Source organism: Halichoeres trimaculatus, unplaced genomic scaffold (genome assembly GCF_033239565.1).
Source record: "Halichoeres trimaculatus isolate MK-OKI-2021-1 unplaced genomic scaffold, fHalTri1.1 fHalTri1_scaffold_105, whole genome shotgun sequence".
NCBI lineage: Eukaryota > Metazoa > Chordata > Actinopteri > Labriformes > Labridae > Halichoeres > Halichoeres trimaculatus.
In genome coordinates, this window is record NW_027437284.1 from 1 (window position 1) to 14,721 (window position 14,721).

Here is a 14,721-nt window from a genome sequence, read left to right on the forward strand (position 1 = left end):
CGATTTGAACTGGATTAGTATTATCAGAAGACCTGTGTGTGTCTTGAAGTATGGCAGGTGATTCGGCCTGGAAATTTTAACTTACAAATGATAGACATGGTCAATTCACACAGGATTAAAAACACACACACCCTCCACAATTATTGCAAATTACCAGAGGTCCCCAGGTTGACTAATCCTGTGCAAATAAGGCTTATATGTTTACATTAAGATGAAGTAAATGTAAAGACTTTCCCTCAGGTGCTGTGTGGGAACTGATTCTGAAGATCTGACGCACTCAGAGTTGTTCTCAATTAACAGCCTGGGTTTTTTCAGGGCTGCTGACTCATGTTGTTAAAACATGTTCACATGTTTCAGCCATGCAGGCTTTCATCAGGGCAGGTAGCACAATAACACTTCCCTATCTGCTCCCCATGAAGATGAGCTAGCATGATGGGTATGTTCACAGAGGCAGGCTTACAGCCAACATGTTAAAGCAAATCAAACCAAACAATAACAGCACTTAAAGACATAATTGAAGACGAAACTTTCACAAAATTAGTTGTTAAAAAGCAGCTGGATACACGTGAAGGATCACTCACAGAAGTGTTGAAGAAAAGACCTCAGAGATCCATAAAACAAGTCCATCAAAGAGAAGAGGGTGCAAAATAAGAATACATGTAAAGACAGTCCTGAAAGCCGTCAGACTTCCTTATGAGTAGCTGTTATTTTATCCTGCAAGGCACTAGACCTGCTGGTTGCTGCTCCCACCATCCTCTGGGCTTGTTGTTCCTCCGTTTTTTTATTTCTCTCTCGATTTTTTTTAACCGTGATCTTTAGAGAGTAAGTTAACTGCTGTCTCTGCAATATAAAGTTTCAACTAGTTTTAACTTTGTTTCAGATCAACTGGTTAAAATGAACCCAATCCAAATCTGCTGAAAGAAACCCAACCTGTGGTACCTTCCAGTCATTTAGACCCTAACAGCTGAACAGAGGCCATGATCTCTTTAAATTGAAGCCATCACTGAGTGATCTCATGTATTCACTGTTTTTTGTGTCTGCGTTGATCCAGTGTGTGTGTATGTGAACAAGCACGGGAACTGCGGCTCCCATCTGGACAGGAAGCAAATGCAACGTCTGCCAGACCACTTTGGCCCAGGTCCAGTGAATGCCGTGCTCCAGCAGGTGGTCCAGTCGTGTATTGACTGTGCATACCAGCCCAAAGTCCTGCTCAGTGCTCTGCAGACTCACTCAGGAGGAGGAGAGGTCGTCAGAGGTACACACGCTTGAACACACACATCTTTATTGGATGTGTCTTACACCCGAAGCAGTGTATAAGTAATCCAGGGTTTCCTCTTTATGTAAATAACTGTGGCACAGAACTATGATTCTTTTTTTCAAAATGTTTCAAAGGTGAATTATACTGTACAGGGCTCTTTAACATGAAACCAAAACTGCCTAGACTAAAACACTCGTGGAAGGATTGTACTGAGAGAGTGCAGTTTTAAACCGGAGTCAAATTCCTTGTATCCTTGAAAATACTTGGCGAATAAAGTTGATTCTGATTCTGATAATATCCTGGGCAAAACCAGTAAGAGACAAAACGCTGGTGGGTCTCTACAGTTTACAAGTCTCAGCTCTCTGCATCGCGCACGGCAGATTTCCGCCCCGATGCACACACAAAAGATGTGCAGTTACTGGAGAAAATCGATTCAATGCTTACTTTGATCATTAATCAGTGTTTACAGATATGTGTTATTGTTTAGCGCTATGCTTTATATGCTGTAATGATGCAAGTCAGGTCATAAATATCCTGTGAATCGCGTAGTAACCTTTTATTATCTGCGCTGTATCGCAGCGTTTATATTGGTATACAAAGTCAGCGTGAGCAGAAGTTCCCCCTGTCACTCTGTGTGGTTTATATTTACTTTAAACTTAATCTTAGTCAGTCTGTGTGGACTGTAATGATGATCGGCGTTGTTAATCCAGTGGTGCATATAACGCACCAGCTGATTGTTCATCCACCTGGTGCTTCTACAGGCGAACGTGATGCTACAGGAGTCCCCTTTCTGCTCTCTCTGGGACAAAAGTTGCAGTTTGTCTATCTTTCCCTCTATTCTTTAGAAATCAACAGAGGAGTTTTCCTCCAGCTTTTGTTGAACAAACCTAAAAGCCTGTCAACTTAAATACCACTGTGACCAATGGTACTATGTGCTTCTGTGCAGGAGCGTGTCCAGTCTGTCAGATTGGGGTGGCTCAAAGAAAGCACTGACATAAGTAGGGGTGGCCAGAGTGTGCATTACTACAAAATATTACCATTTATCAACTTCACTTTCTACTTTAAAAAATATGAGTAACTATGCTGTTTAACTATTATATTCTTGTGTATGATTTTAAGGGGGGGGGGGGGGGGGGGGGGGGGGGGGGGGGGCTGGGGGGCTGAGGCTGAGGTTGAGGTTGAGGTTGAGGTTGAGGTTGAGGTTGTAATCAGTGTTAACCTGTGGAAGATTCCCCATCAGAAAATAGCCAGTGGGTCCTCAGATTGCTCTCTAGTTGTCTCAGCTTCATAATGAACCACTGGAACTTGCTGTTTTTCCTCCCAGTGAGAACAGACGGTGGAGTCCGAGTGGTCAAACTCCCAGCTGCCTCCAGTGCTTCCTTCGTGCTGCGGTTCTTGGAAACAATGTGTCGTCATCTGCAGTGTGACAACTTGTTCAGCAGTCAGCCGTTCAGCCACTACACAGCGTACGACAGGACCAAGTCAGGTAAATTCTTCAGACAGTGTTCAAGACACATCAGTGCTAAACTTTTATCATCCTGTCCTAATATAAGAAGGTGACCTCAGTAATTAAAAAGATTTATTCTCATGATAAAGGATGCTAGTAAGTACAGCTTCAGTTTCCTCTTGAATGAAGTGATGTTTTTATGTCATGTGTGAGAGTTTAAAAAGTTCTTTATCAGATCTGTGTGTTTGTGTCACTCTTAAATGTGTGTGCACAAACAATTTTCCAGGACTTGTTTATGTTTGTGTGTTTCAGTGAAAGAGGAGGCATTGGACGCGCCGTCTCTGGCTCGAGGAAGTAAAAGGAGTTTGTCCGGAGTGTCTCCGCCGTATGCAGCTCCTCTGTCACCCAAACATTTACGGCCTGAAGCTCATCCTTCAGAGGGTACAGCTCACTGTCCAGATGACTTAAACCTCAAACACTGTACTGTGTCTTGTTTTAATTGTATGCTTCCTGTGGTTTTTTTTATGTGTGGCTGATTTTTGTGCAGAAAGTGGATCATTTAAGCTTTCAGAGGACATCATGTGAATATGATTTGTTTTTCCTCTCTTCAGCAGAGACTCTGCCTCATGAAGAGAACGGACACATAAAGGAACAGCGCTACATGGACTCAGCTTCCAACTCCATGACCCCCCGACCCCAAACAGCACGCAGCTCCTCAGAGTACCACTCTCAGGCCAACAGCCTTTACCACGCCGGCAATGCCACGGCCATGCGACGCCTCTCCTCCAACCCTGCAGAGCTCAGCTCCACTCCGCCTCTCAGACGAGTGGAAGGTGCAGTAACAATCTGTGAAAGTAAGTTCTCAGTATCACTCTGCTTCGCTTGTTTATTGTGCTTCTTCTCTGGCAGCAGCCAGCTCAACCACAGGTCCTGAGGCTCTGGGATCTGAGCGGGAGAGTCCACGACTACCCAGTAAGAACCCGTCCTCCTGGTCCATCGAGGAGGTGATGCAGTTTGTGAGAGATGCTGACCCCACAGCGTTAGCTCCACATGCGGAACTCTTCAGAAAACATGTAAGTTAACACTGATAACCAAGGGTGGGAGAAAAAAAATGATAATTGGTATATCGGGATTCTTTGTTTGACAATATCAAAATCGGGATTCTTTCCCAAAAGATCAATTTCTCTTTTCACATTCAATTTTTTCATTTTAGTCTTTGTTTATAAACTTGATTGGAAAAAATGTACCACTTTTCTCCAGCAGAGGGTGAAATGTTTCTCTCTGACTCACGTGATGTGCATTTTATAGTAAAATATGGCTCCTGGTATAGTCTGTAGACATTATCATCATCATCATCATCATTTAACTTTTTCGCATGGTCTGGTGATAAAAAAGCAAAATAAAAATCGCAAGATTCATAAAAATCGAAAAATCACAATTTAAATCGAATCGTCACCCCAAAAATCATAATAGAACCAAATCGCAGGAATAGCATATCGTCCCAGCCCGACTGATAACACATCATTTGACTGCTGGGTTTCAAGAGTGGAGGCTAAAACACTCAAAGTTGAGGCTTAATAAAGGGCAAGGTGTTTGCTTTGAAGGACTAACTTTAGAAACTTCATGGAAGACCTATAAATACAACTTTCCTAAAAACTGGAGCAGCAGCTGAAGCAACTTCATCATCAATGAAGCCTTTTTACTTTGGCGCAGCGCTCAAGTCCCACATCAGCTCACATGAAACTCCTGGGACTCCTGTTTTAAAGCATTTTTCATCATCTATTAGGCAAACTTAAGATTTCTACAAAGTCCGAATCTATAATAGTGCCTTGCTTATGTTCTTTAACAAAATATCATGTTGGGAAAGTCCAACCTGAGCACAGATACTGTGAAATATCATTTGAGAAATAACTACTTTTGTTGCTAATAATCTCTTTTCAAATCATTTATTACAAACAGGCAAATATATAAAAGTGAGACTTTTCCAAGATCACTCTGAAGGTCTTCACAGGGCTTTTATCAAAGGACAACCCTGCTTCCAAAATATTGGGACACTCTGTTCACCCCCTGTTAGCACAACCATGGGTGTTGCATCATTTTGTGGGAAGCATATTTTTTCATGTACACTTTATTTAACTTTCATAGCACTGAATAAAGCAATCTCACATTGCCCGTTGTTCCTATATCATGAAGGTGTTGTATGTGGTATATGTTTTTATACTAAGTATGAGAGGAAACAAGATTTCACACTTTAGCGAGCATCAGTCAAACCTCAAGCTGTGGAAATGTTTGGGGTGTGACGAAATTTCACAAAACAAAAAAAACGGTGAAGTAAAATTTGAAGATGAACAAAAAGGGGCCCGAAACTTTAGTGCACGACTGTAGATAGCCTGCACAAAATATGCAATTTCAGCATTTCTGGCGCTGGGATACATATTCAAACATTACCTCTGTAACTCACAGTGAGTTTTTGCAGATAATATGAAGTACAGATTGACTGAATACGTATCAGTCCTGATCAACACTTCCTCTCACACCCTCCTCTAAATCATTGGGGCACAGGAGGCTGCTGTCTGTTAGGAGCTCATAACTTTGACATACAAACGTCTCGATGTAACTATCTTTAAGTAATGTTACATTTGATCAAAACTATAGCTAGACAGAGTCTAATCGCCTGTTTGCCCTGCTTCAACATGATGTCTCTGTATCAGTTTGAGAAAGCGCTGTCTATCATCCTCCTCCCGCTTAGCAGGTGACGTTTGCAAAGCTAAAGCACTTGTGCTAAACAATAAGCCCCATCGTGTTACGTCAGTCTACAGATTTTTAAGTTTTTAAAATGAACTGCACTGATAAAAAATTAGAAAAATGAATTGAATGTTGAGGAGGTTAGCTGAACACTGCCAGCTGTTACAGGTGTCCTCCATAAGAAATCAGGGTCATTGAAACAGTTAAAAAGGAGAAAAATCTTTCAGTTTCAACATTTGAAGTGTTGTTTTATACTTTGTTTTAAATTGATATGATAAAATGATCGGGCTGCACTGTGGCGCAACAGTTATTGCTGCAGCCTCACAGCAAGAAGGTCACTGGTTCGATTCCCAGCTTGGCCGGTGGGCTTTTCTGTGTGGAGTTTGCATGTTCCCTCTGTGCAAGTGCAGGTTCTCTCCGGGTACTCTGGCTTCTTCCCACAGTCCAAAAACATGCTCATCAGGTTAATTGGTCACTCTAAATTGTCCGTAGGTGTGTGTGTGTGTGTGTGTGTGTGTGTGAATATTGTTGTCTGTCTCTGTGTCAGCCCTGTGATTGGCTGGCCACTAGTCCAGGGTGTACCCCACCTCTCGACCAATGACAGCTGGGATAGGCTCCAGTGACCCGTGATCCTGAACAGGATAAGCGGTTAAGAAAAAGAATGAATGAATGAAAAATATCATAAAATAAGTCGGTAATTTCTAGGGATGAAACGGTTCACAAAATCCACGGTTTGATTCTTATCACAGTTTTTAGTTCGGTTGGGTGTAGATTGTTGTTTTTAACACCTTTATTTTACCATATACCCGAATAATCCACTATTAACAGATTATTTATAATCAACTCTGTCAACTACAGTCATGAAAAACCTGAAAGAATGAGGCTGTTTCCCATTTAAAACATCATTAAAGCTGAGTGAAACATTGCTAATTTCAACATGCCAACTCCTCAGTAAGGAAAGTCACTATTGGCTGTCTCAAAAGTCACTAAAAGTCACTAAATGACGCTGCAGTCTGATTTATTTAAAAATCCATTTGCATGTGATTTTCATGGAATCTGTAGGAGAGAGAAATAACATGGGAAAGAGAAAGCAGGTGAAACACAACATCATAAATATGTTAATTAACTTTCTTTTGTCCATTCTTGTTTTTTTTTAATCTCTAAATATCAACCCTCCTCCTTTATCTGGGCGGGGACCATAATGAGACACACACTTGGGTGATTTCATCTGTCTCTGTGTTTTGGATAGGGGAGGGCCTCACAATTGCACATGCTGACCATTGCGGAAATCAAAACACGCTTTGACGTCAGGCTCCAAACTCCTGAAAAATTGCAAGAATTATCATCTTTAAAAAAACTTGCCAGAGGGTCTGAAAAGTTTTAAAATGTAGCAACAAGGCTTTAAGTAGGCAACACTCAGTCGCGGTTTTATCCTTAACTTTCTTACCGCCGTCATCGGAGCTCACACTGAATCTAAAGAGCTCCCAGACAGCAGAACGACTCAACGCCACAGGTACACCCTCTAACTCTATCTTCTCTGCTCGTCATGTAAACACACACATGCCTCCCCACAACTGCTCCGCTGTATCCTTGTTGCGCATGCATACGATTGGAGCTACATAGTCGCTTCAAGTTGAGTTTTAGTGCGAAGAAGGAAAGCACGAACCGAACAGAGTACACGTGTGCCAAACCGAATCAGGGAAACCAAATGATTTGTTTTTTTTACATAAACCGTTCCATCCCTCGTAATTTCTGTAACAGGCTCGATGACTGTCAAATATAAAGTGTCAGGTCTTATTTCACTCAGAGAACCTCCTAATTAAAAACTGAGTATTGAAAGGTTGTATATTGTACATCTTAAAATCTTACTAGCATCAAACTCTCGATGACTTTTTAGTATTTAGAACATCAACATGGAAATATTTCCCCCTCTCTTACAGCTGCTCTTTACAGTGACCCTCTTTGTCTCTTTCTTCATGTAATTGTTTGGCGTCTCTTATTGCTCCAGGAGATTGACGGGAAGGCTCTGATGCTGCTGCGGAGCGACATGATCATGAAGTACATGGGTCTGAAGCTGGGCCCGGCGTTGAAGCTCTGCCATCACATAGATCGACTGAAACAGGGCAAACTGTAAGAGGAGCCGCTGAGCTCCTGTCCCTGTCAGACCCGTGAGCAATAAACCCTGACAGAGCCGGACTCGTGGGCCCACAGGGGGCTGCATGTTACCTTGACTGAAGTTACATCTTCCTCCTGACTTCCAGAGCGGAGAAAGTGTGCCGTGCAGTGCTGACACATTACCTCATTCCCTCATCAGTGAACGAAAAACTGACTGACTGAAATCCCAAAGGAAGAACCCCTGCAGTGTTTACATTGCATAGCACACGTGGACTCACTTTTTTTTACGGAGATGAAATCTTTGATCCTGGTTTTGGATCCCCCAAAGATGGAGAATGTTTCTTCTTATATAATGTTTTTATTATTGTCCAATTTCCACTTATCAAGGAAGGGTTGGTATTCTGACAAACAGACAAATCCATTAGATGTTCTTCCCTGAGAGAATCTGGATGCTCTGTGTACAGCTGTTTTCACTCTTCACGTATGCCTCAAGTGGAGCATCAGACAGACCCTTTCGTTTGCTTGAATATCGTCAGCATCTTTAGGTTTTTAGCTGAAGCTCACGTTTTCCACGAGTGTCCTGAAGGCTCATCCTCTGCTGTGTGGCATGATGTGATGATATTGTGTCTTAGCAGGCTCTCCGTTGCCTCCCACTGGTCTAGACGCAGTTCTTATCAAACTGCTTTCACATGCTGCAGGCTGATCCATTTCAATAGATTGTTTAGGATGTGCAAACAGACATTTCTAAGGGCTTTCTATGTTCAGTTTCCATGTGACACGTTAAATTATGTGAGGGCCCGAGTCCACAGAGCTGGGCTGAGACAGAGCATTTTCTCACGATGGAGGATACATACTGGATGTAGGGGTCTGTTTCTGACGGAAAGAAACATGGACAGGTTAGTTCAGGACTTTTGAAGCTGGGTTGTGTGAGGCACTGATCAATGTCTATTATACTCAGCTCCTGTTTGGAGAACCCAGCTGATTTTATGAAGCACCGCAGCCTGCACCAGTGAGTTAAACTCCGTGCTTCACTGAGGAAACTGAACTCTTATCAAGTGTTATTGTCTTATTTTGAATAAAAATGTCTTATTACACTTGATATGAGCCAAATTCAGCTTATCAGTCCAGAAAAATGTCTTGTTTCAAGTTATTTAAAGACAAAAATGAATTCTGAATTGTTTGTAGCAAGTAAAAAAAATTCTACCAATGGAATTAGAAAAATTTGCCTGAAAGTTTGCTTGAAACTAGAACAATGTCTCAATACAACTAACTTTTTTCTTGTTCCCTTGGCAGATTTTTTACTTGTTATAAGCAATTCAGACCTCATTTTAGTCTTTCAATGACTTGAAATAAGACATTTTCTGGACTAGTCAAGTGAATGTGGCTTATATTAAGTCTAAAAATACAAATTTTTACTGAAAATAAGACAAAATCACTTGATAAGATTTCAGTTTTTTGGAGTGTAAACTATGGAAACCGAAATCTAAGCAAGTGTCAATGTCTTGTTGTGTCTTATTAAACTTCATTAAACTTCAAGTTTGAGTCACATTCACCCAACAAGTCCAGACAAATGTCCTATTTTAAGATATTAAAACATTGTTTATATTTCAAGCAAATGTTTCTGACCCCATTGGCAGATTTTCTTACTCTTTTCAAGCAATTCAAGTGTCATTTTTCTCTTTTGATATCTTGAAAAAGGACATTTTTCTAGACTTGCCAGCTAAATGTGGCTCAGATTAAGCCTAACAGACTTTTTACTGAAAGCTAGACAGAAATGCATCCCATTTGTTCTCCAGGGGTTGAGCAAAAGCAGACAGAGCAAGTCCCTAATATCCCCTCCAAGCTCCCATCCATCACTGATTATTTTATCTCTATTAACAGATATATACAAGCACATGAAGCTAACAACCTGTGCTGGATCAGGTACCTCAACCCATGTCAAAATATTACTGAACTATCCCTTTAATACTGGTCTCACACTCAGTTTTCCTCAGTGTCCTGAAAAGAGAGTCGAGCCTTATTTCAAGAAGCAATTTGTATTCATCGTAAGCAAGTATAGCTCCTGCTGAGCTCACATCCTGTGAGTGGAGTTGTAGTCTGATACTTACACAAATACTCTCCATAAGATTGGAGTTTAGCTGAGGAGAAGATGAAGTGACAAATATCTGCAGTCTTACCTCTGAGAAGATATTCCAGTGTTTGTCCTGCAGGGGGCATCACGCTGCCAAACACCCACCCTCCTCTGTAACCAGCCCATCTGAACAAAGCTCTGTGGACTCGCGCTCTGAGCTCATCGGTCTGCCTGCAGCCACCTCAGTGTTGTCTCCTCGGACCGTTCAGATCACTGTTAGGATGAAAACAGATTTGTACAGTTTTATGGGTTTAACCATGAATATCAGCGACAGAATGTACATTTTGTAGAAACTTTAATATTTTAAGGAAATCATATACATTAAGCTAGAAATGTGAAGATAATGATGGATGGGGACGTGGTGAATATTCCATTATGCTTTTTAATACTAAACACAGCAGCGCTTTTTAGTTCCAATACTCCCAGTACTAGACTCTGCCTTGCTCTACCTACGACATCTCTCAGGTTTATGTGGTCTTTGTTAGTACAAGCTTTTGTAGCAAACTGTTTATAATGTACTTTACAGAACTTCTCCTCTTGCTCCCTGCATTGATTTTAAAAAGACTTTGTGCCATATTATATACAACACAGGATCCAAGTGCTGTTGATTCCTCCCTCCTTTTCCTCCTCCTCCTCCTCTTCCTCTTCTTCTTCTTGCATCTTCTTTTAAGTACTTGAAAAATATGTGTTGCAAAACGTCACTTGTCCATGTCACATCAGATAAACAGTACGTGTTTATGATGTTGTGTATTCTTTTCTTTGTTTTTATAAACATACAAAAAAGGACAATGTGTTGGTACTGATTTTAACCAGAGGTTTAGACTCAAGATGTCTCTGCAGGAGGACGTGTGATTTGTTTTTGAACCATACAAATACAAAGTGGGATGAACAATGTTGTGCTCTCTAACTGGGATCTGGACCACAGAGTCGGGCACCAACAACAAAGCACAAACGCTGCCCCTGTTCCATACTCGTGTTTAATATCTGCTTTCAGTCAACTTCTCTCAGAGTGTCTTGAGGATGCAGAAGCTTAGAGGTACAGCTTTTAACTGAATCAAGTGTCATATTATGGGAACTTTTAGATAATGTAACCCTGAAGAGTTAACAGACCGTAAGAAACTGCCATTACCAATGTGTTCTGATCACAAGCATCCAGCTGTAATATACTTTGTAAGATACTTTGTTTCAGACCACGAGAACATTAAAAGAACTAAAGACTCTGCCGCCAGAGTAATATAAAAGTTCTGTACTCCTCACACACTTCCTGTCTCTCTGGCTGCCCTGCCCAATAAGGATGAAAATTTCCACAAATATCACTTTGATAAAAACATGCAAAGAAGCTGTGACAGGCTCAACACAACACGAGGAGAGCATCTGTAAACAGGGGCAGAGCCACCTGGGGCCGGGCCACAAGGCTGAGGGGGGCACCGGCTACCCCTGGAATCTAGTAAGCATTCCCTAGTGGAGATGTCAATCAGTTTGTCCACCTGGAATTTCAAAACCTGAACCTCATGGGCTATTAAAGACCAACTGTTTGATGATTTTACACTGTAAAATGTGTATTACCGCATATTTTAGGGGGGCTATTTTTTCGGGGAAAACTAGATCTGTTTTTAGCCTCTCACCAAATGGGCTGTAACTCTACAAAACGTAGCCGGAGGGTTTTGAAACTTCTGGGGTGCATCCGGGAGGTCACTAAGAGCATCCCCAGTGGGTTTTCTCAGAACCGTGTTTCGTGTCCAATTTTTAGAATAGCCCAGTTTTTTGCGGGCTAATTTTCAAGGGGGAATTAGGCCTGTTTATAGCCTCTCACCAAATAGGCCGTAACTCCACAAAAATTAGCCAGAGAGCTCTGAAACTTCTAGGGAGCTTCTGTGATGTCCCTAAGAGCGCCCCCAGCATCCCAGGTGAGAAAAATGCATCCTGAATCAAGTCTAAGGGCTAAAACCTCTGTTTCGGGTTTTACCACATTCAGCTCAGAACGTAAGGTCAGGACCTGAAATTTGGAGCCAAAATTCAAATTTTCACTTTGGCTGAAATTGCATGAAATATGTGTCCCCCGTGGAAGCCCATGCCATCCCAGGTGAGAAAAATGCATCCTGAATCAAGTCTGAGGGCTAAAACCTCTGTTTCGGGTTTTACCACATTCAGCTCAGAACGTAAGGTCAGGACCTGAAATTTGGAGCCAAAATTCAAATTTTCACTTTGGCTGAAATTGCATGAAATATGTGTCCCCCGTGGAAGCCCATGCCATCCCAGGTGAGAAAAATGCATCCTGAATCAAGTCTAAGGGCTAAAACCTCTGTTTCGGGTTTTACCACATTCACCTCAGAACGTAAGGTCGGGACCTGAAATTTGGAGCCAAAATTCAAATTTTCACTTTGGCTGAAATTGCATGAAATATGTGTCCCCCGTGGAAGCCCATGCCATCCCAGGTGAGAAAAATGCATCCTGAATCAAGTCTGAGGGCTAAAACCTCTGTTTCAGGTTTTACCACATTCAGCTCAGAACGTAAGGTCGGGACCTGAAATTTGGAGCCAAAATTCAAATTTTCACTTTGGCTGAAATTGCATGAAATATGTGTCCCCCGTGGAAGCCCATGCCATCCCAGGTGAGAAAAATGCATCCTGAATCAAGTCTGAGGGCTAAAACCTCTGTTTCGGGTTTTACCACATTCACCTCAGAACGTAAGGTCGGGACCTGAAATTTGGAGCCAAAATTCAAATTTTCACTTTGGCTGAAATTGCATGAAATATGTGTCCCCCGTGGAAGCCCATGCCATCCCAGGTGAGAAAAATGCATCCTGAATCAAGTCTGAGGGCTAAAACCTCTGTTTCGGGTTTTACCACATTCACCTCAGAACGTAAGGTCGGGACCTGAAATTTGGAGCCAAAATTCAAATTTTCACTTTGGCTGAAATTGCATGAAATATGTGTCCCCCGTGGAAGCCCATGCCATCCCAGGTGAGAAAAATGCATCCTGAATCAAGTCTGAGGGCTAAAACCTCTGTTTCGGGTTTTACCACATTCACCTCAGAACGTAAGGTCGGGACCTGAAATTTGGAGCCAAAATTCAAATTTTCACTTTGGCTGAAATTGCATGAAATATGTGTCCCCCGTGGAAGCCCATGCCATCCCAGGTGAGAAAAATGCATCCTGAATCAAGTCTGAGGGCTAAAACCTCTGTTTCGGGTTTTACCACATTCACCTCAGAACGTAAGGTCGGGACCTGAAATTTGGAGCCAAAATTCAAATTTTCACTTTGGCTGAAATTGCATGAAATATGTGTCCCCCGTGGAAGCCCATGCCATCCCAGGTGAGAAAAATGCATCCTGAATCAAGTCTGAGGGCTAAAACCTCTGTTTCGGGTTTTACCACATTCACCTCAGAACGTAAGGTCGGGACCTGAAATTTGGAGCCAAAATTCAAATTTTCACTTTGGCTGAAATTGCATGAAATATGTGTCCCCCGTGGAAGCCCATGCCATCCCAGGTGAGAAAAATGCATCCTGAATCAAGTCTGAGGGCTAAAACCTCTGTTTCGGGTTTTACCACATTCACCTCAGAACGTAAGGTCGGGACCTGAAATTTGGAGCCAAAATTCAAATTTTCACTTTGGCTGAAATTGCATGAAATATGTGTCCCCCGTGGAAGCCCATGCCATCCCAGGTGAGAAAAATGCATCCTGAATCAAGTCTGAGGGCTAAAACCTCTGTTTCAGGTTTTACCACATTCAGCTCAGAACGTAAGGTCGGGACCTGAAATTTGGAGCCAAAATTCAAATTTTCACTTTGGCTGAAATTGCATGAAATATGTGTCCCCCGTGGAAGCCCATGCCATCCCAGGTGAGAAAAATGCATCCTGAATCAAGTCTGAGGGCTAAAACCTCTGTTTCGGGTTTTACCACATTCACCTCAGAACGTAAGGTCGGGACCTGAAATTTGGAGCCAAAATTCAAATTTTCACTTTGGCTGAAATTGCATGAAATATGTGTCCCCCGTGGAAGCCCATGCCATCCCAGGTGAGAAAAATGCATCCTGAATCAAGTCTGAGGGCTAAAACCTCTGTTTCGGGTTTTACCACATTCACCTCAGAACGTAAGGTCGGGACCTGAAATTTGGAGCCAAAATTCAAATTTTCACTTTGGCTGAAATTGCATGAAATATGTGTCCCCCGTGGAAGCCCATGCCATCCCAGGTGAGAAAAATGCATCCTGAATCAAGTCTGAGGGCTAAAACCTCTGTTTCGGGTTTTACCACATTCACCTCAGAACGTAAGGTCGGGACCTGAAATTTGGAGCCAAAATTCAAATTTTCACTTTGGCTGAAATTGCATGAAATATGTGTCCCCCGTGGAAGCCCATGCCATCCCAGGTGAGAAAAATGCATCCTGAATCAAGTCTGAGGGCTAAAACCTCTGTTTCGGGTTTTACCACATTCACCTCAGGACGTAAGGTCGGGACCTGAAATTTGGAGCCAAAATTCAAATTTTCACTTTGGCTGAAATTGCATGAAATATGTGTCCCCCGTGGAAGCCCATGCCATCCCAGGTGAGAAAAATGCATCCTGAATCAAGTCTGAGGGCTAAAACCTCTGTTTCGGGTTTTACCACATTCACCTCAGAACGTAAGGTCGGGACCTGAAATTTGGAGCCAAAATTCAAATTTTCACTTTGGCTGAAATTGCATGAAATATGTGTCCCCCGTGGAAGCCCATGCCATCCCAGGTGAGAAAAATGCATCCTGAATCAAGTCTGAGGGCTAAAACCTCTGTTTCGGGTTTTACCACATTCACCTCAGAACGTAAGGTCGGGACCTGAAATTTGGAGCCAAAATTCAAATTTTCACTTTGGCTGAAATTGCATGAAATATGTGTCCCCCGTGGAAGCCCATGCCATCCCAGGTGAGAAAAATGCATCCTGAATCAAGTCTGAGGGCTAAAACCTCTGTTTCGGGTTTTACCACATTCAGCTCAGAACGTAAGGTCGGGACCTGAAATTTGGAGCCAAAATTCAAATTTTCACTTTGG

The 14,721-nt window shown here is 42.2% G+C and overlaps 1 protein-coding gene across 1 annotated transcript; it reads left to right on the forward strand.

Annotated features, from left to right (window-relative positions):
* Window positions 1-1,051: 1,051 nt before the first annotated feature.
* Window positions 1,052-9,719, forward strand: LOC141787007 (sex comb on midleg-like protein 2; the record flags this gene model as incomplete). The annotated part of the gene is made up of 6 exons (XM_074665319.1): window positions 1,052-1,255; window positions 2,583-2,744; window positions 3,018-3,146; window positions 3,317-3,538; window positions 3,615-3,778; window positions 7,459-9,719. Coding segments are annotated over 6 exons (1,007 nt in total), but the record flags the coding sequence as incomplete, so codon positions are not given.
* Window positions 9,720-14,721: the final 5,002 nt, after the last annotated feature.